Raw genomic sequence first — 24,525 nt, 5'->3', positions numbered from 1 at the left:
CTCCTAACAACAGAAATTTATTTCTCACAGTTCTGGAGGCTGGAAAATCCAAGATCAAGACCCCAGCAATTGGGTGTCTGGTGAGAGCCTGCTTCCAGGTTTATAGAAGGCCATCTTCTCACTGTCCTCACATGGTGGAAAGAGTGAAGGATCTCTCTGGGGTCTCTTTTTATAAAAGCACTAATCCCATTCATGAGGACTCCACCCTCATACCCTAATTACCTCCCAAAGGCCCCGCCTCCTAATTTGTTCTCATTGGGCGTTAGGACTTAACATATGAATTTGGGGGGAACACAAACATCTAGTCTATTTGTACCCTCAGACCTCATTCCTTTGGGACCACAAAGATGCTCCTTGGTACTCTGAGTGAGGGTCAAGGATACCCTCCTTCTTGAGCACGGGTGCTACCCCTGGGCAATTAAAAGGTATGATGTGGATGTTTGTTGGCCAAAGGGCTTTCACAGACATACACATGTACTGTTCTTTTTTGAAAAGCCAGAGCAACTACCTCATGACACCTAATTTTACCCTGATTTGTATTTATTTACTTGTTTTCTTGCCTCTCTTTTGCTGTAGGATTGTCACCTCCTTGAGGGCTGAGAAAAAGAGTTTCTCATCTTGATAGACAAACAGTTCCCAGCATGGTTTTGGCTGTATGGTAGACACTTAGAAACCTGTGTTAGGTCAAAGGGAAATCTGGGCTTCTCCTCACCTCCTGGTTTGAACAGGGTCTTGTCTTCCATGTCCTCTTGAACTGTGACAGAATTGGTGGCCTCTTAAGAATGGGAGAAAAGTGTCCATTCATTTTGGTTGGAAATGGGTTCATCTGTTCAGTTTATCTATGAAGACACATCTATATGTGGAATTAGATAATTTGGTTACCACTGTAGGTTTTAGCAAATGGCTTTGCATCAGTAGTCCAGTTGGCAAACTACTATATATGTTCAGTGGAAAGTATGTTTTCAAAAAGAATATCAACCAACTTTTCCTTGTAGTTTTGCTTTGTTGGAGGAAGTAAAAGTGGCATATTTAGCATTTAACAACTCTTCCTATTTATAGAGGGGGAGTAGTTATCAAATTTGTCAACTTAATTTTCAGGGCTTTATTTTTTCTCTGCAGTACATCTAATTATTTATTTGCTTTTCTTTCCCACATTTATATTCTGGATACTGGATTTAGTACTATGTTTTGATTCAGGTATTTACTAAAATAGCTAGGTGGCTATTGAAATGCCATTCATTTGCTACCTGTTTTAAATGATCGATCATGGGAAAAAAAACTATAACTGAGGAAGAGTTAAGGAACATATGGACAATATCTTGTGGTGACCTATCCATTCTTAATATTTTCTGTGACTCAGAAGATGCAGTTTTGTCATTGTAAACAAGTGATTATGTGATATTAAAATGAAGGGACTATAATTACTGCTGGATAAATTTCCATCTTCGGAAGAAGTAAAAAAAAAAATCTTAGTGTACCTTTACTTAGTAACAGTCTAGATTTTAAAATATATTAGTTCCTGTGGAGTATCCAGATCATGTAAATAAGAGTATTCATTGTGTAGACCTGGAAATTTTGTTATTAAGCCATTTTTTTCCAGGATTTTGCAAGATGTTATCTCACTAGATAGAGTGAAATGGAATATTTGATAATAGAATTATCATTTTCCCCAACAATAAGTTATCAGCATTATGGTACATTTATTATGACAGGTTTGTCAAGCATCGTGGCAGACCTGACTCTGACCATTGGTCCACTTATGGACAAGAGCCGCTTTTTTGATGTCTTCAAACCAGATGGAAACTGTTAATGAGAGTCCCTTGAACTCTGTCCATTGGGTGTGAATTGGTCAAAGTAATTGATTACCTGCCAGAGGAAGGTAGCTATCTCAGTTTTTTAAATATCACAAAGGGTTAGTTTTTTTCTTAAATAAAGGAAAAGTAAATTGGTTTGTATCTTAAGGTTTATTCATGAAAACAAACAATTTTTCAGCTTTATTGAGGTATAATTGACAAATAAAATTGTATAAAACCAGTATGTTTTGATTTCAGGCATCAAAATAGAAATCATCAAAACAGAAATACAGGGTCAGTGACGAGGCTGAACTATATAGACTTAGGTCTATAGTTAGAAACAGAATATCTACTTTTTCTCAATTATTTTAGGAAAAAGAGGCCTATATTTTCTTCCCCAAACGGTGGGGAGCTGAGCCTTCTACATGTTTACCATTGTCCTAGGTCTTTGAAGAGAGTCCTGGAGGTAACAGTTGGGGCTTCGCCTAGAGAGGGGCTCATGTAACTTTAGAGCAGTGGTGCTAACAGGGTGCCAGGTGTATGCATCCCCACCCTCCGGTTTAAAAATTCCTGCCTGAAAGTAGAGTGCCTACTGCAGAGCTGCTGGTGAAATGACAGCTGGGAGCTGATATGTGTGCTTGTGTTTGTGTTAATGTTGGCAGGCAGGCTGGTCAGAGCCTCAGAGCCTTTAAGGTTCTCTGGGATGATTTGAGGCCTGTAGCCAGAATAAAGCTCTCATTTGCTGCTGAGCTCTAAACACAATGAGCAGCTTCCTGTCATTGAACAGGGGAGAGAAAATAATGCTCAGCTACTGAGCTTTAGATGTTCTTAGATTTCAGGTCTCCTCCTTGATTTGAAACCAGATAGGGTTTGGCACGTTACTTCTTGCACGCCCTTTTGTTTCCGGGCAGTGATTGACCTACTGATCATTTCCCAGTAAGTTCATGGACCTTCTGTGAGTAAGAAGTGGGGCAAACAGCTAAGAGGCTGTTTTTTTTTTTTGTTTTTTTGTTTTTTTTTTGCGGTACGCGGGCCTCTCACTGTTGTGGCCTCTCCCGTTGCGGAGCACAGGCTCCGGACGCGCAGGCTCAGCGGCCATGGCTCATGGGCCCAGCCGCTCCGCGGCATGTGGGATCTTCCCGGACCGGGGCACGAACCCGTGTCCCCTGCATCGGCAGGCAGACTCTCAACCACTGCGCCACCAGGGAAGCCCCTAAGAGGCTGTTTTGGGTGTGGTGTGAGGCCATGAGGCTGCACGTCCAGTCCAATAGTAACATTCCACCAGCTGGCTTGTGAGTGAGAACCACTGGCCACCTAACTACTTGGTTAAACCATTTGAAGCAGATTCATTTCTTACATCTTAATAATGTATTGTTTTTTAAAGCAGGTGGCTCTCTTGGCTGGCTTTTTCCACAGGATGGTATATGCAGCTGTTTAATTTGGGTCATTTCATCAGTTGAAATGGCTCTGTAGAATTTACCATCTTAACAGATAGAGGCAGGAGTTCCAGAGCTTGAGTAGCATAACCAATAGCAGGGCAGCAAATATGGAAGAAGTATAAATGCCCTGATTGAAATCATAATCTACATAGATGATTGTTTCCTCCTCAATATGTCATCATCAGTATTCTTTACTTGGAACAGAAGTGCAGTGCATGCTGATAAATATTTAGTATTTGTTTTCAGCTGCACTCATCCCTACAGTGAATTTTAAAACAATTCAGTTTACCCCAATTTCCCATCCCCCCAGCCCTAGGCAACCGCTAATTTACTTTCTGTCTCTATGGATTTGCCTATTCTGGACATTCTATATAAATGGAATTATGTATATGTAGTCCTTTGTGACTGGCTTCTTTCACTTATCACAATGGTTTCAAGCCTCATCCATGTGTGTATATAGCATGTATCAGTACTTCATTCCATTTTATGACTGAATAATATTCCATTTCATGGATATACCACATTGTTTATCCATTCATAAGTTGATAGATATTTGAGTTGTTTCCACTTTTTGGCTGTTATGAATAGTGCTGCTGTGAACATTCATATATAACTTTTTGTGTAGACATATATTTTCCTTTCTCTTGGGTATATACCCAGGTGTGAAGAGACATGATTTTCTGCACTGCTTTTTTCTTCCTATCTGGGAAAGGGAAGGGGCACTTTCCTTGGTGAAGTAGGCTCAGTGTTGGAGAGAACATTGATTAGGAGGCAGGAACTGTGGGTCAGAGTTCTAGGTCTGCCCTGACTGGCTATTTGTTAGGAAATTCACTGTTTCCTCAACTGTACAATGAGGTTTTTTATCAGACAATCTTTAAGGTCCCTTCCAAGTTAAAAAAAAATTTCCTGAGTGATAATAAAAGGTTTTCAAGATATAAAGGAAACTATTTCCAGTGAGGTCTAAATAACAAACCACACCCCCGCTGAAGTCCCTAGATGCTATATTTTGTTTCCTAGTTTGAAAAAAAAACTTGGACTTTAATATGTAATTAGTTAGTTAAATGTTTGTATGTTTTTCCAATAAAAACAAATAAATGCTCCTTAAAAAACTGTGGATGACTATGGAACCCAAATTACTTAAATTTGTATTACCCAATGACATCTACTTTAACGTCTTGGGGTATTTCCTGTCATTTTTTTTCCACTTGAGGTTATTTTGTTGTTTACTGAGCTGTAATCACACTCGGTTCACAGTTTTCTGTTGGGATCCTATTTTGATGGCCCTTTAGGCTTTTCTTGATTTCACTTCGATGCTTCTTACTCCGACTGAAGGGCCCTTGAAAGTGGCAGTCTCTCGATTTAAATGGTTTTCTGGAACCGTCAACAGTTTTGGGAGTGGAAAGGTGTTCCCAAAAGTGTGTTCCAGTCAGAGTAGTCAGTAGAAAGATATGTCCACAGTAGATGGGGATGAGGCTGCAAATGAGTTAAAATCAATAGTTTCATACACCGGAGCAGCTAATCCATTTCCTCTTCTTGTATTTTGACTGATTAGATGCCATCAAAATCATGTGCTTATTTTTTTCACAAATTACGTTATTTGTTCAAAACGTTTCTGGGGCTTCCCTGGTGGCGCAGTGGTTGAGAGTCCGCCTGCCAATGCAGGGGACACGGGTTCGTGCCCCGGTCCGGGAAGATACCACATGCCGCGGAGCGGCTGGGCCCGTGAGCCATGGCCGCTGAGCCTGCTCATCTGGAGCTTGTGCTCCGCAACGGGAGAGGCCACAACAGTGAGAGGCCCGTGTACCGCAAAAAAACAAAACAAAACAAAAAAACATTTCTGATTGTGGTTTCAAGTACACCAGTTCTTCCCAGAAAACATGCTCCCAACATTCTTTCCCTTGTTGGAAGGAAAGGTGAACTTGAGTTTCCTTTTGCCTACTTGCTGGTTTTCAAGCTCAACAACTTGAAAATTTACACTGACCTTTTCTGGTTCCTGAGAGATGGTTCTGTACAGTGAAGCAGGCCCTTCTTCCCTGGGGTACAGAGGTCCATTCCTTCCCCTGGACCTTTCTCAAGCTGGGCCCTGAGGCTGGAGCAGCCCCTCCCCTCTGGCACCACACACCTCCTGAGAGGGTTGGTTCCTGGGATGCCCCTGCTGCATACTGCGGTGGAAGTTAGCTGGACAGACACTCCCTCACTTTTTCTTTTTCCCTTTTATTTTTAACTTGTGCCATCAAACTGAACTTTCTCACGGTATTCTTTTGGTTATAGTAAATACTGTTTTGTACTTATTCAATCAGCATTATAGAGCCCTTACTATATGTCAGGCACTAAGATTAAGAGATCAGAGTCACAGTTCTTGTTTTGTTGAAATTGAGTACTGTAATACAGACTTCTTAAAAATCTGGCTAAAAAAAATCTGGCTAGAAAATGTGAAAAAAATCATAAGTGCTGGATTTTTTTTAAATTTTAAGAACCTGGTTTGAATGGATACAGAGACTTTCTGCAGAAGGTTGTGTATGACTGCCGGGTTAATTCTTATGAAGTACAGCTTTTATTATCTCATGGTTCCAGCCCAAGAAAATATAATAAATCACTATTGCCTATGGAATAAAACTTATTTTCTATAGTTTCTCTGGCCCTTTAAAATCTGATAAATTGTTGCAACCTTACAACCCTTCTGTTAGGGGGTTGTGTTCCTCTCCTCCTCTGAGGTTATCACCAATGGACCACGTGTAGAAGAATATCCAGTCAAATGAGAGACAAAGGCCGACTTATTAATCTGGGTGCACCTCACCCCCTAACTATGTAGGACAGTGTGGCCTGAGCTTGACATTGAAAGAGGAGCTTCCTATTTCCCTTGTGTACTCAGGCCCTGCAAATAAAGAGCAGGGCAAACCCAAATTTGTTAGTGAAAATAGCTTCATGAAAATAAATTCTTTACGTGGAAGAATTCAGGTAATTTTCACAATAACTCTGTGAGGTAGGTGTAACAATCAGCCACATTTTTAGATGCAAAAATGGAAAGACAGAGATATTGAGCAACTTGCCTAAGGATATGTAAGTTCATAAGGGACATCAAGGGGACTTGAACCCAAGGAGTCTGGCATCAGGACCGGAAAAGTCAACCATCAGGATCACCCGCCTCTCCATGATGACTGCTAACCTTACTCCTCTAACTGCAAGTACAACTGAGAGAGAAGGGTGACTGCATGTTGTTCTTCAAAGCAGTGACCCCAGCAGAGAGGAGACCAACCCACTGAAATGCTGAGCAAGCAGATCAGATGGGGCATCCTTGTTTGTGGGGGGGGGGGGTGAGTAGGACATGGAGACATGACTGGAAAGAGCAACAGAAGTGTCCCCATCCTTTGGCAGTGGCAGTAATGGAGAGGTTCTAAAGGCCCCGAACTTCCCAGGAACATCTAATAAGAGACCTCTGCCTCATTTCTGCCAGTTTCTTCACACTTACTCTTCCCATATTCTGTACTGTCCTTCTTTCTGGATGCTCTAGTCCCCTGGGACTTGGCCTTGGGGAGCGACTTATTTGTATTTTGATGTTTGTGCACTGATCTCCTATAGCATTTATTGTCTTCGTCTGTGGTAAATATTTTGTAATAGGCCAAAATCAGGATGCATGGTCTGATATACAGGAACAACTGTCTCAAACCTGAAAAAATGAATGGTGATGGTTGCCATTTTCATACAGCTTATTTTAGCACTTTGACACACCTTACTCTGTTATTTAGTCTTACATTTTTATTCAGTTGTTTTATGAGTGCCTAATTTGGCTCTTTAGCTAAATAGTAATGTCCTTAAGACCAGAGAGTGATATGTATGTGTGTGTGTGTGCATGTGTGTGTATAACATACCAGCATAATACTTTCTAAAATAAGGTGTTTGATAAATATTTAGTGGATAACTTCCTCCCTCCTTCTTTTTTTTTTTTTTCGCGGTATGTGGGCCTCTCACTGTTGTGGCCCCTCCCGTTGCGGAGCACAGGCTCCGGAGGCGCAGGCTCGGTGGCCATGGCTCACGGGCCCAGCCGCTCCGCGGCATGTGGGATCTTCCCAGACCGGGGCATGAACCCGTGTCCCCTGCATCAGCAGGTGGACTCTCAACCACTGCGCCACCAGGGAAGCCCCCTCCTTCTTTCTCTTTTTCCCTCCCTCCCTCCTTTCCTTTTTTATGGCACCTGCTGTCTCTTGGGCTGTTGATATAAAGATCAGAAATGAGGATAGAAATGGTTAGGGCAGCAGATAGGAACATTATAAAATTCAGGGGTAAAACTGTAGAGACTTGATGATTTTTGGAAATTTATTTTCTGGACATACCTACTGTCTATCCAGGTTCCAGCCCATCTATTTCTCCTTCCCATGTGGTCCATCCCTTGTGGTGAGTTGGCTCAGCAGAGCAAACCTCTGTGTCAGAGTCCAGGGTTTTAGACTCATATGACCTGGCTAGCTTTGCCATGTGTTAAGCTTTCACAACAGAGAATAGGAAGCAGTGTGTTTGGTTGAATGTGAGTCCATTACTGTTCTGGGCCTACAGCTTAGAGCACATGCCCTGGTGGATTGGGGATGACTGTCATGTTTCTTTAAGCCTATTTCCCTGTCTGTAAAATGGGAATAAGTCATGGAGTCATGGTGAGAATTAAATGAGAAAGTACAGAAGGAATCTTAGTACAATGCCTGGCATATGTTAAGCACTGAATAGATGTTAGCTATTCTTATGCCCAGACATGAACATGCAGACATGAACATCATATGCTGCCCAGGTTAAAGAAGCTCCCCTAAGAGTGTCAGCTCCCAGAGGGTAGGAATACTCGACTGCTTATAATTTCCAGTTATAGTTTCACGAATGGGGCCACTCAGTTGCTGGAATTGTGGTGTGAGTGTTGTTTGTCGTTTGAGTAGTTGATTATCATGCCCGTCAGATGCAGCCCTGTGTCAACCTTGGCAAACATGGAGTAAAGATCCCTAAAGAAAATCTAAAAACAAGTTAAAAAAAAAAAAACCCAAACTATTCATATTTTTGTCCACTCTTGAGAATCTCAATCAATGGACTAACTCAATATTCAAGTTAAAAATTTTATGTACTAAAATGTTATGAGGAATAATTGAAAACCTTCTAAATGTTTCAAAAATAAGCAAATTAAGTAAATTGTAGTATATCCTCTCTGTGCAATGCTATTCAGGCTTTTATAAATGTTTACCACATTTTAAGTAACATGGAAACATATTTAGGTTATCATGTAACTTGAAAAAAACTGGAGTAACATTGCATATGCAGCATGAGCTCAACTATATTAAACTGGCTTTTAGAAAATAGAATGTATTGAAATACATCAAAGTTTAACAATGATTGTCTTTGGATGATGTTGGGATTATGGATAAATTTCCCCCTCTAATTTTGCTTCTCTATATTTTCTGTATTTATATGATTAATGTGATTATTTTCATCTGCAAAAAATAAACTTTTTCAAAAGGGGTAAATAATTTACATAGGTGGTAGACAAAAGCCGTGGCATTTGGCTTGTATTTTCACAATGAAAAAAAAGAATCAAATGCATAAGGCATAGGCTGAATTACTTGTTATGTCTTCCTCAAAGAGAAATTAGAGTGTGGCATAAACTAAATTAAAGACACCCTGCTTTGGAGAATTTGGGAGAGGTTTAGCTTTTTGAGGATTTTTGGAGAAGCAGCAAAAATATAAAGCCGTAGCTAATGAACATGTGCATGTGTGAATTTTCTTTTCCCGGACTGAAGTTTGATATTCTTAGCCATTCTGATTGTGGAGTTTTGAGATTGTCGTTTTCTTTTAAATGTCTGACAGCCATAAGCTTTCAGCTATCAACAAATGAGGTGACAATGTATTTTTAATATTAGAAGTCTTTTGGGGGGGAAGAGGCCCAGCAAAACCATCATTAATAGTTCACATTCAGAAAACATTTTGAGCTCCCTTCCTAATCCTGCTCCTTTGGTATTTAATAGCCATGCATGTCCACCAGATGTGCTCTAAGTCCTTTTATTTACATAAATGTTTCCAGCAATTCATTGTACATTTTTCTACTTATAAGTAAATGCATACCATATAGCCCTCTTTTTTACGTTGCGATGCTTTAGCATTATTTATTTTGTTTTAAAGCAGGAAAATGTCTAATTGACCCTGAATATTTTTCAAATCTTTACCATTCATAGGACTATTTATATTTATGTCTTTAAAATGTATATGCTCATTATGGCTAATTTGAAAAATGCATAAAATGTATAAATAAGAAGATAATAATTACTAAGGGGTAACTACTGTTAACATTTTCATTTTTTTCTTCCATTTTTTTCATTAATACTTTTTCATAAATGTTAATTCTGTATTCTCTAGCTTGCTTTTATTGCCTTTCCTATAAATGTTGGTACATGTAGAACTCATTCTTTTAAACTACTTATTCATGGTTTACTATAATGTATTTAGCTATCCTTTTATTGATAGATATTTAGATTGTTGTCTTTTTCTGGCTCTTAAAACAGTATTGCAATGAACATCTTTGTATGTGCTCTTTGAGCGTTTCTCTAGGAAGTAGAATTACTGGATGATGGAATTTGCTTTTATGTTTTCTTCATTTAGTACGTGTTTTCAATATATTTCTTTATCCATTTACAAACATACATATTATAAATAAATAGATGTTATATATATTTATTTTTCTTTTAGAGTAGATGGTTAGTTGCATTCCATTTATCGCTCTAAATCCTGCTTTTTTGACTTAATGACCTTTTCCCCTGTCAATGGAAATGTTATAGTGTAACCGAGCTTTTACAGCAGATCCTTAGATATGTGGAGATATGACTGTGAATTTGCCTTCTAGCAACCTAACTTTTAAAAAACTTCAAATTTTGTTATTATCTCAAACTTTAGTAAAATTGCAAGAGTAGTACAAAGAACTCCTGTATGTCCTTTACCCAGATTCACTAGGTATGAATACTTTGCCCCATTTACTTTCTCTCTCTCTCTCCCTTTCCATAGGTATAAATTCATAATTTTTCTTTAGCTTATTCATTTGGTTATGGTGGTGTCTGCCAGAGTTCTTCACCAAAAAGTTGCTTTTTCCTGTATAACTATTAATAGTTCATGGGGAGATTCATACACGTTTATTTGAGTATCAGCAGTTATTTATTTCTTGCTGAATAGTTTTCCATTGTACTAATGTACCACATTATTATTCACCTATTGAAGGACATTTGAGATTTTGCTAGGCATGGAGGTGCATCAGCCAGATCCCCCTTCAAAGAAAGAGTTGCTACCCAGCTGCAGGGAGTTGGTCAGCAGACAATCTCTGGCTGTCAGCTCCTTCAGAGTCTACTACAGCTGCAGAGAGCTGCCTTGTCCAAGATTACACTCTTCCTGAAGCAGCCCACATTCAGTGACTGAGTGAGGCAGGTGGTATAAAGATCCAACCATTTCAGCCTGTGGTGGGACAACTCTGACACACAATTTTTACATTTTCCCTCCACGGCATCCACCACTGTTAACACCAGCACCCCTTTCTCAGCTAATGCCTATGGCTGTATAGGGGATCCTGTACAACTTAATGAAGGAAAAGGGAAAAGCCCAAGCTTGGGTTGCAGATGGGTCAGCTCCAAATGGCCTTGAAAGACTGTGATGAGAAATTCTCGCAATGAGTAGACTATCAGACTGTGCCCCTGATCATCCACTTCGTGTGGGAAGAGAAGTGGTCTGAGACTCAAACATATACAAACTTATGGGAAGTGGTGAATGTTCTGGCTGGCATCAAAGACCTGGAAGGAAAAGGATTAGAAGTTTGGGGATAGCAAGACCTGAGTAGAAGCTTGTGGATGGACAAATAGGAGTGAGCCCCAAGTGTGACAATCTCTGCAGCAGCCACTAGAGAGATTTAAAGACTCTGGATTCTATACCACTCTGTTTTCCTCTGAAGAGTGTTCATTTCTTATTCTAGCAGGCAGTTTACTTGGCACTAAATGACCAAATCGACAAATTGACCAGGCCACTTTATTTCAGATAATATGTGTCACTGGTCACCCCAGTGCTGATACGATGAGCATATGACCATTGTGGCAGAGAAGGAGGCTACTCATGAGCCCAACAGCATAAGTTTATTCTTACTAAGACTGATCTAGCTCTTGTTGTGCTAAATGTCCAAACTGACAGCAGTAGAGATCAACACTGAGCCTTCATATGGTACCATTTTTAAGGAGATCAACTGTCTTCTTTGTGGCAGGTTTACTACGTTTACCCTTTCATTGGAAACAGCAGTCTCTAATCTGCAATTATGTTTATCCATTTAATTTTTTCATTTCAGTTGTTATGCTTTTCATTTATAAAATTTCCATTTGCTCCTTTTTTAGAATTCCATTTCTCTGCTGAGATTCCCCATCTGTGTTCTCATTATAACTCTCTTTTCCTTTGTCTTTGTATACATTTTAAATAACTGCTTTGAAGTTCTGTCTGCTAATTTCAACATCTGTGTCATATTTTCTCAGGATTATGGCCCTAGTTTTCCTGTTGTTTTTTTCCTACTAATCTTTTAGCATATACTGGACATATTGGATAATACATTTTAAAGACTCTGGATTATGTTGTTTTCCTTTGAAGAATGTTCATTTTTATTCTAGCACACAGCTTACTTGGCAGACTCAATTTCTAAACTCTGTCTTCCTGTGGTGGGTAGTAGCTGAAATCTTTGACCAGTCTTTTCAGTCTTGTAGCTGTTACTTTTCACAGTGTTCCTTGGAATTTTTCCTGTTATGCATAGTTGAGGGGCTAGCCTGAAAATATTCTTACAGAGTGTGATTATTAATTTAATTGCTCAGAGTGTTCCAGTTTAAATATCCCATAATTTAATTTGTCCCCTATTTTTGGACACTTTTATTATTGTTAATGATGCTATAAACATTCTTAGACATAAGTCTTTGAATGTATTTTTAATGATTTCATTAGTATCAGAGAATAGCTTGAAGTCTGTGATACAAATTGCCAACCATCTCCACAAAGTTTGTAACCGTTTTTATTTCAATCAGCACATTACACTTCCTAACTCTGGATTTTATTATTTAAAAAATTGCAATTTGAAAAGATAGTCTTAATGTACTAATATGCATTTCTTTTTCATATTTTCACCTATTTTTGTCAATTTTTGTTTTGTTTGTGGGCAAATGAATATTCTGTTTCTTTTCCCACATTTCTATTAGGATATTTGGGTTTTCCTTATTGATTTAGAAAACGTCTTTATTTATTAAATAAATAAATTAATTAAATTAATCTTTTTATATTATCCAGTTTTTGATTCATGAGCTATGCATTTGATCATTATTATTTGATTATCATTATTATTAGGGCTTCCATCTTTGAGGTTTGCTCAATGAATTAAAGTGCTAATAATTATTGCTGAGTAGTTAGCACTTAAAATGTAAAAAATGAAATAAGATTTCAAAGGACCCTTTCTGTCAGTTTTGTATTGTTATGAACCCAATGCTTCTGATTAAAAATCATCAGTGCAACAGTGGTTCTTAGTTGATCTGATAAGTGTAACTGATGATTATCAATATAAACCAGGCACAATGTCATAAAAGACTTTACCTCTTAAAAGGCACTAATTGTTTCTTTATTCAGACCTGTATTTCCTTTTACTCCCGCTTTGGTAAATTGCCATGCAATAAAAACTGAGATATTGAACAGCAAAAGCAGAACGGTGGTCTAACCGTTTTTTATATGCCTCCTCTATTGCATACCTTAATGGTAAAATTCTAGAGTATGTTACAGCTACTGAAGGATTTTGATACTGTGGGATATTAGAGGCCATCTGGTTCTATTTTCCAATGGCAGGAATCCCTTTCTAAACACCATTGAGATATGGTCAGCTGGCAGCAGCATCCCATCCCATTTTTAGAAAGGTCTTCCAAATCTCTCACTTTAACCTTTTATTCCTGTTTGTGCCTTCTGGAGCTACACAGGATAAATCTGAAGTTGGTCTCATTAGACATATTTTCCCCTGCCCACTTTTCGGCATAACCATTGTCCCTCTTTGACAGAGCACCTCAAAAAATGTCCTTGCAGCAGCAGGGGAACTCCAGCACTTACTCAAGTCTATTTGTTGAAGCATTCTCTTCTCTGCTAAGTGGGACTAACTAACCTAGGTGTTAACAGCATACATTTTCACTGTACGTACTTTTACACAAATGAGAATATGGTTGGCAAATGGGAAATAAGTAAAACCAATGGTTGAGATGAGAAAGTGATGAAGATAGCATGAAGTAAAAAGGTTTTGGAGGTTTCATGTGAAGTTAGAAGTTCCAGACTAGTTCAGGAGAGGCCAGGATAGAATGGACACTGGAATGGTGCTAAAGTTTAGTTGCCTTGCTGTAAGAGAAGGCTGTGACATTGGTGACTGAATTCACAAGTGTGCTCAGTCGGTGGCTCTAGGTGGACATGAGTTAGATGTCTCTCTTTAAAGATAGTAAGTAAACAGGAGGACTGGGGATGGGGTGAAGCCAGTCACAAAGATCAGATGTTATTGTCAATAACATCTGTCCCTGTGTGGAGTGGTAATACAAGAGAAAGGCACTTAAGTGAGAATGTAACAAAACATGAAGAGGAATCACTGCCTTTTCCTGTGAGTCAGGGATGATGACTTAAGCCACCATTTATCATGCTTCCCTTTTCATAAATTTCAATATAACTGGTGATTTATGGGAGCTCACATCCCTTGGTTGCTGAAAGTTTCTCTGTTGCAATTTTTATATGATGATCTTTCAGAGATTTGAAGTGCATCCGAATATATCAAGTTCTTTTAGCCATTCTTAAAATGATAGGCTTTCTGACCCCTTGGCACAGTTTAATTTGACTCACTTCTCTCTGAAATTTGGAAGCCAGACACAATGTATTTTTCCTGTTGTGGTAGAAAACCACAGTAGGAGGCAGTCAAACTCTTACTCCTTAAGCTGGATTCTAAGTTCAGTTCCTGTCCATTTAAATATGTTTAATAGAAGGATACATTCTGAGGCAGTTCTTAAATGCTGATATTGTAGCATAGTGTGGATTTTATGCATGTTAATACTCTGCTTTATTCATAGTTTCAAGTTTACAGTCCGTGTGTTGGCCTCTGTTGGGACAAATCATTTAGCAAATTCTTGCATGTCATTGAAAATTCAAAATACAGCTCTTCTCTAAGCCTTTGGGAAAATTAGAAATCTTTTCATCATGACTGTCAAACCACAAAAAAAAAATCCACAAGAACAAAACAACCAACAACCACCATAATAAAAACAGTATGATCTCTTCTTAATTACCAGGTACCCAGGGTGCTGGTTTATAATTTTAATACATCCTTTTTTTTTTACCCCATGCACTATTATCTGAGGAAAGCAGTGGGGAGAAGGCAGGAGGAACACTTGAATTACCCGGTTTTGCAGAGCTGGAACAAGTGTGGTGTCCGAGGCAGACTCGAGGTGACCGCTTTCCCGGTGTGATCTGGCAGTTCTACCACCACAGGAATGACAAGACACACTTCATGCTTTTCAAGACACTTTGATGTGGGTTATTGCATTTTATCTTCACCTTGGGGTTAGTAGGAGAGGTGACCTTGTCTTCACTTCACCCAAGAACAAACAGCACTGGGAGGAATTTGCCAGAGTTCACACTCGGAATCCTGATGTCCCTCCTACTAGCCTCGGGCACCTTCTGTGGAACCACACTGCTTGCTCAGGTGCGACATGAATCTGTGAAGTCGGCTTGCACTGAAGTGAATATGCCCATGGCAAGACCTCTGAATCTCATAGTTGAAAAGATAGTGAACCAGTGGGGAGGGGGAAAGCCTTCAGCACCTTAGGTCTTTGTTCTTAAGAAGGAACAAAGGAAGGAAGTAGGAGGAGATTTGAAGTAGTAGGAGGAAGTAGTTGGGAGATTTGACATATGTTTTAACAATAAAGAATGAGCTTCAGGGACTTCCTTGGTAGCGCAGTGGTTGGGAATCTGCCTGCCAGTGCAGGGGACACGGGTTCGATCCCTGGTCCGGGAGGATCCCACATGCCGCGGAGCAACTAAACCCGCGCACCACAACTACTGAGCCTGAGCTCTAGAGCCCGTGAGCCACAACTACTGAAGCCCGCGTGCCTAGAGCCTGTGCTCCACAATGGGAGAGGCCACCGCAATGAGAAGCCCGTGCACCAACACAACTAGAGAAAGCCGGCACACAGCAACGAGGACCAAATAAATAAATAGATAAACCAATGAATTAAAAAAAAGAATGAGCTTCAGCGTGTAACCATGATATGAAAAGATGGAATCTATGAAGTAGTTGGAAAATACGGTCTCCTTTAATTTACACAGTCTTCTTTGGAGCTAAAAGTACCCATGAGATAGAGTTGTGGTCAAGAAATGATCCCACTATATAGAAACAGTCCCTGAGGCAGGAGAGTGAAATGATTTCTCTCACCAATGGTGCGGGGTCCAGTATATAATGCTTTATTTAGGCTTTTCTTCTTCAGTGTGTGCCCCATCAGCTGGCACAATGGTGATCAGGTGCAGTGGGCAGAGAAGTCCCTTGCAAGTAACATTTCAATGGCAGGAAATACAAAAGGGTAGGAATGCCAGGAGGAGGAGGGGAGGAGATGGTGTCAAAAAACATGACATATTTCCCCTTTTCTTATGCCCACCTGAATGTTATTTTCAGTCTGCTCTTATCTCTCTCTCACACACTGCCAGGTCAGTGGCAGCAAATCAGATCTAGAGCGATCTGTCTTTGCCTCTAGGGCTCAGGGGTGGGATACTTTTCTCTTACAGAGGGCCAGTCACATACTAGGAACATTAATTGAAGTTCCTGTGAATGGTAAAGATAATTATCAGTTTGGGTGAAGTTAAACCCCTAGGAGTGAAAATTAGAATAAGGGCACATAAAGCTCAGTTTCATCAAATGTATCAAATATTTAAAAGGCATTTCATTTCCACTCTACAAGCAGTTACATAAAGAAGAAGAAAGGGGAGAAGGGAGAAAGAGCAGGAGGTAATGAATCATAGCAAGATTAACATGAGCACAGAGTTTGTTGTTGCTTGGGAGATGCACCTAGACTGGAGAATTGCTGTCCATGGTTTTCATCCATCTCCACATCCAGAGACACTTGGAGTCTCCCTTCTGACTGACGTGGATGGTCATAGCAACGCATGGGGCTGCTGCAGGAGGAATATGCTCCGGGCTGCAGAGGGCCACTCAATAGCGTTATTCACATTCCTGGGGCCTAGGAAGGCCAGACCCCAAGGCCCGGGTGGGGTTTGAGAGCTCCTCCTGGCTTTAGAGCCATGCTGTGGTCCCAGAGGCACTGCCACTCCAGGTTGCTCTGTTCTCATGATCATTAGCCCCAGGTGTAAGTCACCAGGCTGGGAACATTTGGAAGGCATCCATCTTTTTTTAAAAAATCCCATCCAGTATCTGATTCGCAGGGTCAGAAATGTGGCCTCTGGAGAGGAGACCATAGCAAGTTCCTGTAGGGCCTCCCATCCCTCCCAGACAGGAGCCAAGTGTGGGAAGAGGATTCGAGGAGGATTTTCTGCCTCAAAGGCTGCAGAGAGCGTTGGTTTTAGTTCTCTTAATCTGAAACTGAAAAATGTCAACAACATATGTAATAATTTAAAACCCTGAAGTACCATCAAAATAATAATACATATGGCACAGCAGTTTTTTTTTAAGAGATTATTTTTCTGCCAAATACTTTAAGAAAACCCACAGTGATTTTTAATCTTCTTTTGAACATCATTGATTTGACCAACATCATTTACTTTTTCTGGGTATATAAGTAGTATTATAAAGACCTAGACATAGTTTTGAAAATGGATACTATCTTTATCGCTGATTATATAGCTATATGTGTTTATTATAAATGACTCAAACAATTTGAAAATGGAATGAGCATATTTTTGTTGGCTACATAGCTTTATGTCTTTATTGTAAATGATTCAAACAATACAGAAAGGTAGAATGTGGAAGTGGTCCTATAATACCATCCTCCAGCAATTGCCACTGTTTTAGCTATAAACTTGTTAACTTGCAGAAGCCTAAGGACCATAGTTTTCAGTGAGCTTGTGTTCTCATATTGGGTTACATTTGTTCTTTCTGCAAAAACACATAGCATAAACAGCAGCAAACCCATTATAATAAAAACCAGACAATTGAAAAATGAAAATTCATATGAAGCTTCAATAGATACCAATAAGACCCTGAACATTTAAATTTCATAGATCTGTTCATTATGTTGTCTTTCTGGCATTTTATGGTTATTGTAGGTAAGAGGTAAGACCCTCTGGTGAATCTGCCAACCTACAGTATCTGTTCTTATTGCTTGTCTAGAGGGTTGTAAAGAACATCATAATGTTCTGTTTTCTGTCTTATAAAAATATGTATTTGGTAGCTTTAGGGGTCTTTCTGAATCTTTTCTCTGGATGTCTACCTGGATGTGATTATATAGTCATGAAATTGTCATGTGTGGCTGTTTGAGGCAAATTTATTAGCTTATCTATACCTCATGTTTCTCTACTGATGATCATTTATTCACCAAAAAATATTGAGGGATTTGTGTGTACCCAGCACAGTGCTAGGATCAAGGGTACAAAGGGACAAGTCCTGCAAGGAAGAGAGACACATGCATGGGCAACTCTAAGGTGATGAGAGAACAATGTGCATGGGGTTATTGCCAGAGGAGAGAGGGACTCCTTTTTGCCAGAAGGTGCCTGGGAAAGATTCTTAGCAGAATTGATGGTTCGTGACATGAGTCATGAAAGTTCAGTAAGAGTGTGTAGGTGGAGAAGGGACTGGAGATGAAGAAAGTCAAGACAGAGGTGCACTGAGAGGGAAAGGAATTAACATTTGTTAAGTGCCTCCGGGGTGCAGGCACTGCATGTCAGCTAATCAATCCTGTAAGGTCTCTTTCCTCTCTATCCTCTCATTAACCAGGGGAAACTCAGTCTCAGAAAGGTTGCATGACCTGCCCAAGGTCTCAGTTACCACTTGGAGGAATCAGGATTCGCACCCAGGTTTGGTGACTCTGGAGACCATACTCTGTCAGTAGCATGAGGTTGAGGAAACAGCTTGTCTGTCTTCTTGGGGGGAGTGATGGGTTGATTGGCTGGAGTGTGGTGTACTTTATAGGAAAGAGGCAGAAATGAGGTTAAAAATGGAGAATGGGGCCAGTTGGTGTAGGTGTTTGAGAATACCAGCGAGGGTTTGTAAGCGGGTATGAAAGCTCAGATTTATCTTTTAGGAAGAGAACTCTGGCCACCTTGTTTGGGCTGCAGGGAGCTGGGTAAGACTGCGGACAGGGTTGTAGATTTACCCTCACTGCACTTAGATGTTCAAAAACATTTTTTTCCTTAAAGTTGAGCAGACTTTCTCCTTAAGACCCCTCCCCCACTTAGTAAGTGGAGAAAAAAGAACCTGCATTTAGCTGAGAGTAGTAAATTCAGTCTGCTCCAATCATGTAAAAAGTAATGCATTCTCTCTTCTGTGCCTCACGAAGATGGTGTCTCAGTAAGTGGGGGGTCCCATGCCCTTGAGGTTGTATGTGTGTGTTTATCAGAGGTTGGCGGGCGGTCCTTGCTGGTGCTGACTGGGGTCTGGTGTTGTTCTGGCTCTGCCTTGGTCATCTGTTGCTAAAGTGTATGGCTGCTGTAACTTGTGGTCCATTCTCTCTCAGGTCAGTCAGGGTCCAGGTGTCCGTTTTGCTTACACGGCCACACCTTGGCTCTTGCTAGGGCTGCATAGCACCACCCCCACCCCCCCGCGCCGTGAGGTCTGATAGCCCCTTCCCTCTACAGTCCTCCATGGTACCCTCAGGGACGTCACACCACTTGAATACTAGGGGGGCTCTGGATAGCTAAACTCAAAACTTAGGCCCTGTCTTTACGTAACCGCTGTGACACAATTTTACTGATTTACATGATACGGTCATTACCCATGGGGTCACCACCCCACGTTGTCATGAGGGTGGGAGTGGGGCAAGAGAACATTGCGTGAGATGACATCCTCTGTTGCTCCAAAAGGAAAGTGGTACGGAAGTTCCTCGGCTTTTGGCTTTGTCATCAACCCTTCTAGGTCCTCAACCTTCTCTGAGATTTTAGACTCAAGTGGGGTGAAGCTGTACCATATGTGTCTCTGCTGCTTTCTGCCTTCTTACCCACATCCACCACTACTTCTCTTCCACCTTTCTTCTTGTGTTCACAACTCACTGGGACTTCCCCTAGGTCATCCAGTCCTACTTCCAGAGAGGCCATTAACCTCCCACTTTGGGCTGTAACAGCAGCTGAGATGTCACGAAGGAGAGAGACCAGCTATAAGATAAAGCAGTCTCAGTTGGAAAGTATTTCAAAGTTGTCCTATCTGTCATTTTCATCTGTGATGAAGCTGTTACAGTAATCTAGGTGAGGGATAATAAAAGCCAGAAGAGCGTCTTAGGAAGGAGCATTGGTGACACCCAATGCGGGGCTGATAAGAGGGAGAAGTTGAGGGTGGCTTTGGGGTTCCTAGCTGGGACAACTGTTGGATAAAGATGTACTTGACAGAGAAAACACAAGTGGAGAAGGAGTAGCTGCGAGGGCAGCAGGTACAAGTAGGAGCATTAGGAGGTGGGAGGGGGGGGAGGGAAGGTAATGAGTGAGTGAGTTCAGGTTTAGACCTGATTGAAATGCTGGCTAATGGCAGAAATATGGGGCGGGCACTGGGAGAGCATCTGCCTGCCCGGAGAAATATATTTGGGAATAGGTGAACCTACCCAAGGAGAAAAAGAAGGGAAGCTCACTGCCATTGTAGATGTTGAATTTAAAGACGTAAACAAGGTCATCACTGTTTTAATTCTTCCTTGCACTTCACGATGACCCAGTACTTTGGAACTTCCCCTCCTAGTTTCCTGCAGTGGGGCAGGTCAGAGGTCACAGAGTACCATCAAGGGTGTCTGCTGATGCTTTTGATCCCCAAGGGGACCTCTAAAACCCCAGGTCTGACACATGGTATACTGAGTTCATATCAGAATGAGGCCAGAATACACAAAGAAAACTTCTTGATGAATGGCTGAAGTTGAATAATTTGCAGGTACACGTAGAGGCAGTGTTAAAACTTTTTCCATCATTGTCATGCCTGAGACATAGTCTAACCTTTGGATGTACTCTGCTAATATAATTACCTTGCTGTCTTTTAAAGGTGGCTTTTAATTGGGTTCCCGAGCAGCAGCTGCTGGTGAGGTGCTGGTTGCAGCCTTTCGATATCAGGTTCATTAAATGTTTCCTCTTCCTGGACAGGGCATCTGGCCTTGGCTGGTAACCAGCTGTTGCTGAAATGCCATCACTTATAGGATTGCCCTTTAAGCCACTGATTTGTTATTTTGTTGAGTTTCGACTCCTTTCCTCTCAAATTTAAATGAAGCTTTATTGAATACAGTGCTAAACTCAATTTTTCCCATTCTTAGTGGCCTTTTCATCAGATTATTTCCCCCTAGTTCATAGCATTTAGTCCTCTGGCTGGGCAAGAGGTTTAAGAATTAAAGACAGCTTGTCATTTACGGGGCTAAGGACTGTCCTTGGGGAAGTGCGGTGGATTATCTCACAGACATGTCCTCAGTTGGCTGATGATTTATGCACAAGTAACACGAGGTCTCTTAGCTAGTTGTTTTCCTTTTTTGTAAAAATGTGCCAAAAATTCTAGGATCTTTAAGAATTTATCTCTAGGATTATTGTCCTGAAGGTTTTTTTTTTTTTTTTGCTTTATAACAAATTTAATCAGTTATACATATCCATATGTTCCCATATCCCCTCCCTTTTGCGTCTCCCTCCCACCCTCCCTATCCCACCCCTCCAGGCGGTCACAAAGCACCGAGCTGATCTCCCTGTGCTATGCGGCTGCTTCCCACTAGCTATCTACCTTACGTTTGGTAGTGTATATATGTCCATGCCTCTCTTTCACTTTGTCACAGCTTACCCTTCCCCCTCCCCATATCCTCAAGTCCATTCTCTAGTAGGTCTGTGTCTGTATTCCTGTCTTATCCCTATGTTCTTCATGACATTTTTTTTTCTTAAATTCCATATATATGTGTCAGCATAGAGTATTTGTCTTTCTCTTTCTGACTTACTTCACTCTGTATGACAGACTCTAGGTCCATCCACCTCATTACAAATAGCTCAATTTCGTTTCTTTTTATGGCTGAGTAATATTCCATTGTATATATGTGCCACATCTTCTTTACCCATTCATCTGATGATGGACACTTAGGTTGTTTCCATCTCCGGGCTATTGTAAATAGGGCTGCTATGAACATTTTGGTACATGTCTCTTTTTGAATTATGGTTTTCTCAGGGTATATGCCCAGTAGTGGGATTGCTGGGTCATATGGTAGTTCTATTTGTAGTTTTTTAAGGAACCTCCATACCGTTCTCCATAGTGGCTGTACCAATTCACATTCCCACCAGCAGTGCAAGAGTGTTCCTTTTTTTCCACACCCTCTCCAGCATTTATTGTTTGTAGATTTTTTGATGATGGCCATTCTGACTGGTGTGAGATGATATCTCATTGTAGTTTTGATTTGCATTTCTCTAATGAGTAAAGATGTTGAGCATCCTTTCATGTGTTTGTTGGCAGTCTGTATATCTTCTGTGGAGAAATGTCTATTTAGGTCTTCTGCCCATTTTTGGATTGGGTTGTTTGTTTTTTTGTTATTGAGCTGCATGAGCTGCTTATAAATTTTGGAGATTAATCCTTTGTCAGTTGCTTCATTTACAAATATTTTCTCCCATTCTGAGGGTTGTCTTTTGGTCTTGTTTATGGTTTCCTTTGCTGTGCAAAAGCTTTTAAGTTTCATTAGGTCCCATGTGTTTATTTTTGTCTTTATTTCCATTTCTCTAGGAGGTGGGTCAAAAAGGATCTTGCTGTGATTTATGTCATAGAGTGTTCTGCCTATGTTTTCCTCTAAGAGTTTGATAGTGTCTGGCCTTACATTTAGGTCTTTAATCCATTTTGAGCTTATTTTTGTGTGTGGCGTTAGGGAGTGATCTAATCTCATACTTTTACATGTCCCTATCCAGTTTTCCCAGCACCACTTATTGAAGAGACTGTCCTTTCTCCACTGTACATTCCTGCCTCCTTTATCAAAGATAAGGTGACCATATGTCCGTGGGTTTATCTCTGGGCTTTCTATCCTGTTCCATTGATCTATCTTTCTGTTTTTGTGCCAGTACCATACTGTCTTGATTACTGTAGCTTTGTAGTATAGTCTGAAGTCAGGGAGCCTGATTCCTCCAGCTCCATTTTTCATTCTCAAGATTGCTTTGGCTATTCGGGGTCTTTTGTGTTTCCATACAAATTGCGAAATTTTTTGCTCTAGTTCTGTGAAAAATGCCAGGGGTAGTTTGATAGGGATTGCATTGAATCTGTAGATTGCTTTGGGTAGTAGAGTCATTTTCACAATGTTGATTCTTCCAATCCAAGAACATGGTACATCTCTCCATCTATTTGTATCATCTTTAATTTCTTTCATCAGTGTCTTATAATTTTCTGCATACAGGTCTTTTGTCTCCTTAGGTAGGTTTATTCCTAGATATTTTATTCTTTTTTTTTTTTTTTTTTTTTTTTTTTTTTGCTGTACGCGGGCCTCTCACTGCTGTGGCCTCTCCCGTTGCGGAGCACAGGCTCCGGACACACAGGCTCCGCGGCCATGGCTCGCGGGCCCAGCCGCTCCGCGGCATGTGGGATCTTCCGGGATCGGGGCACAAACCCGTGTCCCCTGCATCGGCAGGCGGACTCTCAACCACTGCGCCACCAGGGAAGCCCCGATATTTTATTCTTTTTGAAGGTTTTTTTAATTGAAGTTATAGTTGATTTATAATATTATGTTAGTTTTGGTATATATCATAGTGATTCAATGTATTTTATAGACTAAAAGCTTTTGTCCTGAAGGTTTTTAATTCATTTGAAGAAAATGAGTATGTAACAGTCACATTGAATAAAGAGAAATTTGGGGGTAGGGTGGGAAGGTGGGACAACAGAAAAAACTCAGGTTTTGTCTTTGGTTTTCTGTCTCAGAGCAGCTGTGTGGGGCTGGTCCTTTTTGTGCCCCAGGATGAAGTCTTGAGCAGGCCCAGTGTATTTGCTGATAATTCTCATAAAATCAAAAGTTCTCCAGTCATATTTCCTTCCCAGACAGTCTCAATTTGGTATTATATGTGTAGCCTCAAATAGACTGGTTTAAAGTGACAGCTTCTCCTGTCCCTAGCTCAGATTCTCGATTCACTATTGTCAAATTCCACCCAAAGAAAACCTACTGGTAATTTTATTAGAATACATTGAAGTTATAGATTAATTTACTCTTTAGAGGTGATAAACTTATTTTCTTAGGTTCGTCATTTGTATTTCTTTGCTATTGCAAACGCTGTGTTTTCAAAATTGTTTCCTATTTGTTGATATTGTATCAAAGTGCAATAAATTTTTGTGTATTGATTTTATATTCAACAATTTTGAGGGATGTTCTTATTTAATAGTTTTTCAATGAATTTTTAATGTAGACACATCATCTGTGCAAAATGATTTGTCCCCCTTGTTTTCCATTTCCTTTTTCCTTTATTTTTCTATGTTGCCCTCCAGACAGAATTGGTAAATACAAGTGGTGATAATTGCCATTTTTTCTTATTTTTGATTTTAGAAGGGTTGCTTGTAATAGTTCACCATTAGCTAAAATGTTTGTAGTAAGTTTTTGCTTGATATCCTTTATCAGGTTCAGAAATTTCACTTTGGAGTTTGCAAAGAATTCTAATCGTGTGTTTGTGTAGAATTTTATCAAATACCTTTTCTGTATCTGAGATATTGTGAGTTGAATCTTACTGAGGGGTGTTAAGATGCATCCTATGGTATCTTCTAGGTAGAAAGTCATTGCCAAGTGTACTGGGAGTGTCATTACATTTTGAAATATGATTTACGTAATGCTGATGCATTTTGTAAACATATAGCCTTTGTAGGGAAATATCGTGTTGTTATGCTGTTATGCCTGAAAAATAAAACATAACTTTGTTTGTTTTTCTTTCCAGTATTACTTTACTGTTCTTTTTGGCCACGAAGGTCAGAAACCACTAGAGCTGCGCTGTGAGGAGGAGCAGGACGGTAAAGAGTGGATGGAGGCCATTCACCAAGCCAGGTATGGGCGCAAATCCTCTATGTGACACTGGATTGTCTGAGTCTTGCATGGGGGTTTCACCATCAGCGGTAGTTTCGGATGAACTTGCAATTCCAAGATGGGTTT

General features: G+C 40.3%; 1 protein-coding gene across 3 annotated transcripts in view; it reads left to right on the top strand.

Annotated features, from left to right (window-relative positions):
• RASGRF2 (Ras protein specific guanine nucleotide releasing factor 2) overlaps positions 1–24,525 on the top strand; it is a 245,172-nt gene that overhangs the window by 46,394 nt on the left and 174,253 nt on the right. For 2 of the 3 annotated variants that reach the window (XM_082621256.1, XM_082621255.1), the window contains exon 2: positions 24,314–24,420. In XM_082621256.1, coding sequence (XP_082477382.1) covers positions 24,314–24,420 — 107 coding nt within the window. Of the gene's footprint in view, positions 1–24,313; positions 24,421–24,525 lie in introns of those variants that run through there. The other variant, XM_082621257.1, reaches the window with a different exon arrangement.

Source organism: Mesoplodon mirus (assembly GCF_964341445.2).
Source record: "Mesoplodon mirus genome assembly, chromosome: 5".
NCBI classification, from domain to species: Eukaryota; Metazoa; Chordata; class Mammalia; order Artiodactyla; family Ziphiidae; genus Mesoplodon; species Mesoplodon mirus.
This window is presented reverse-complemented; position numbering and strand designations above follow the sequence as displayed.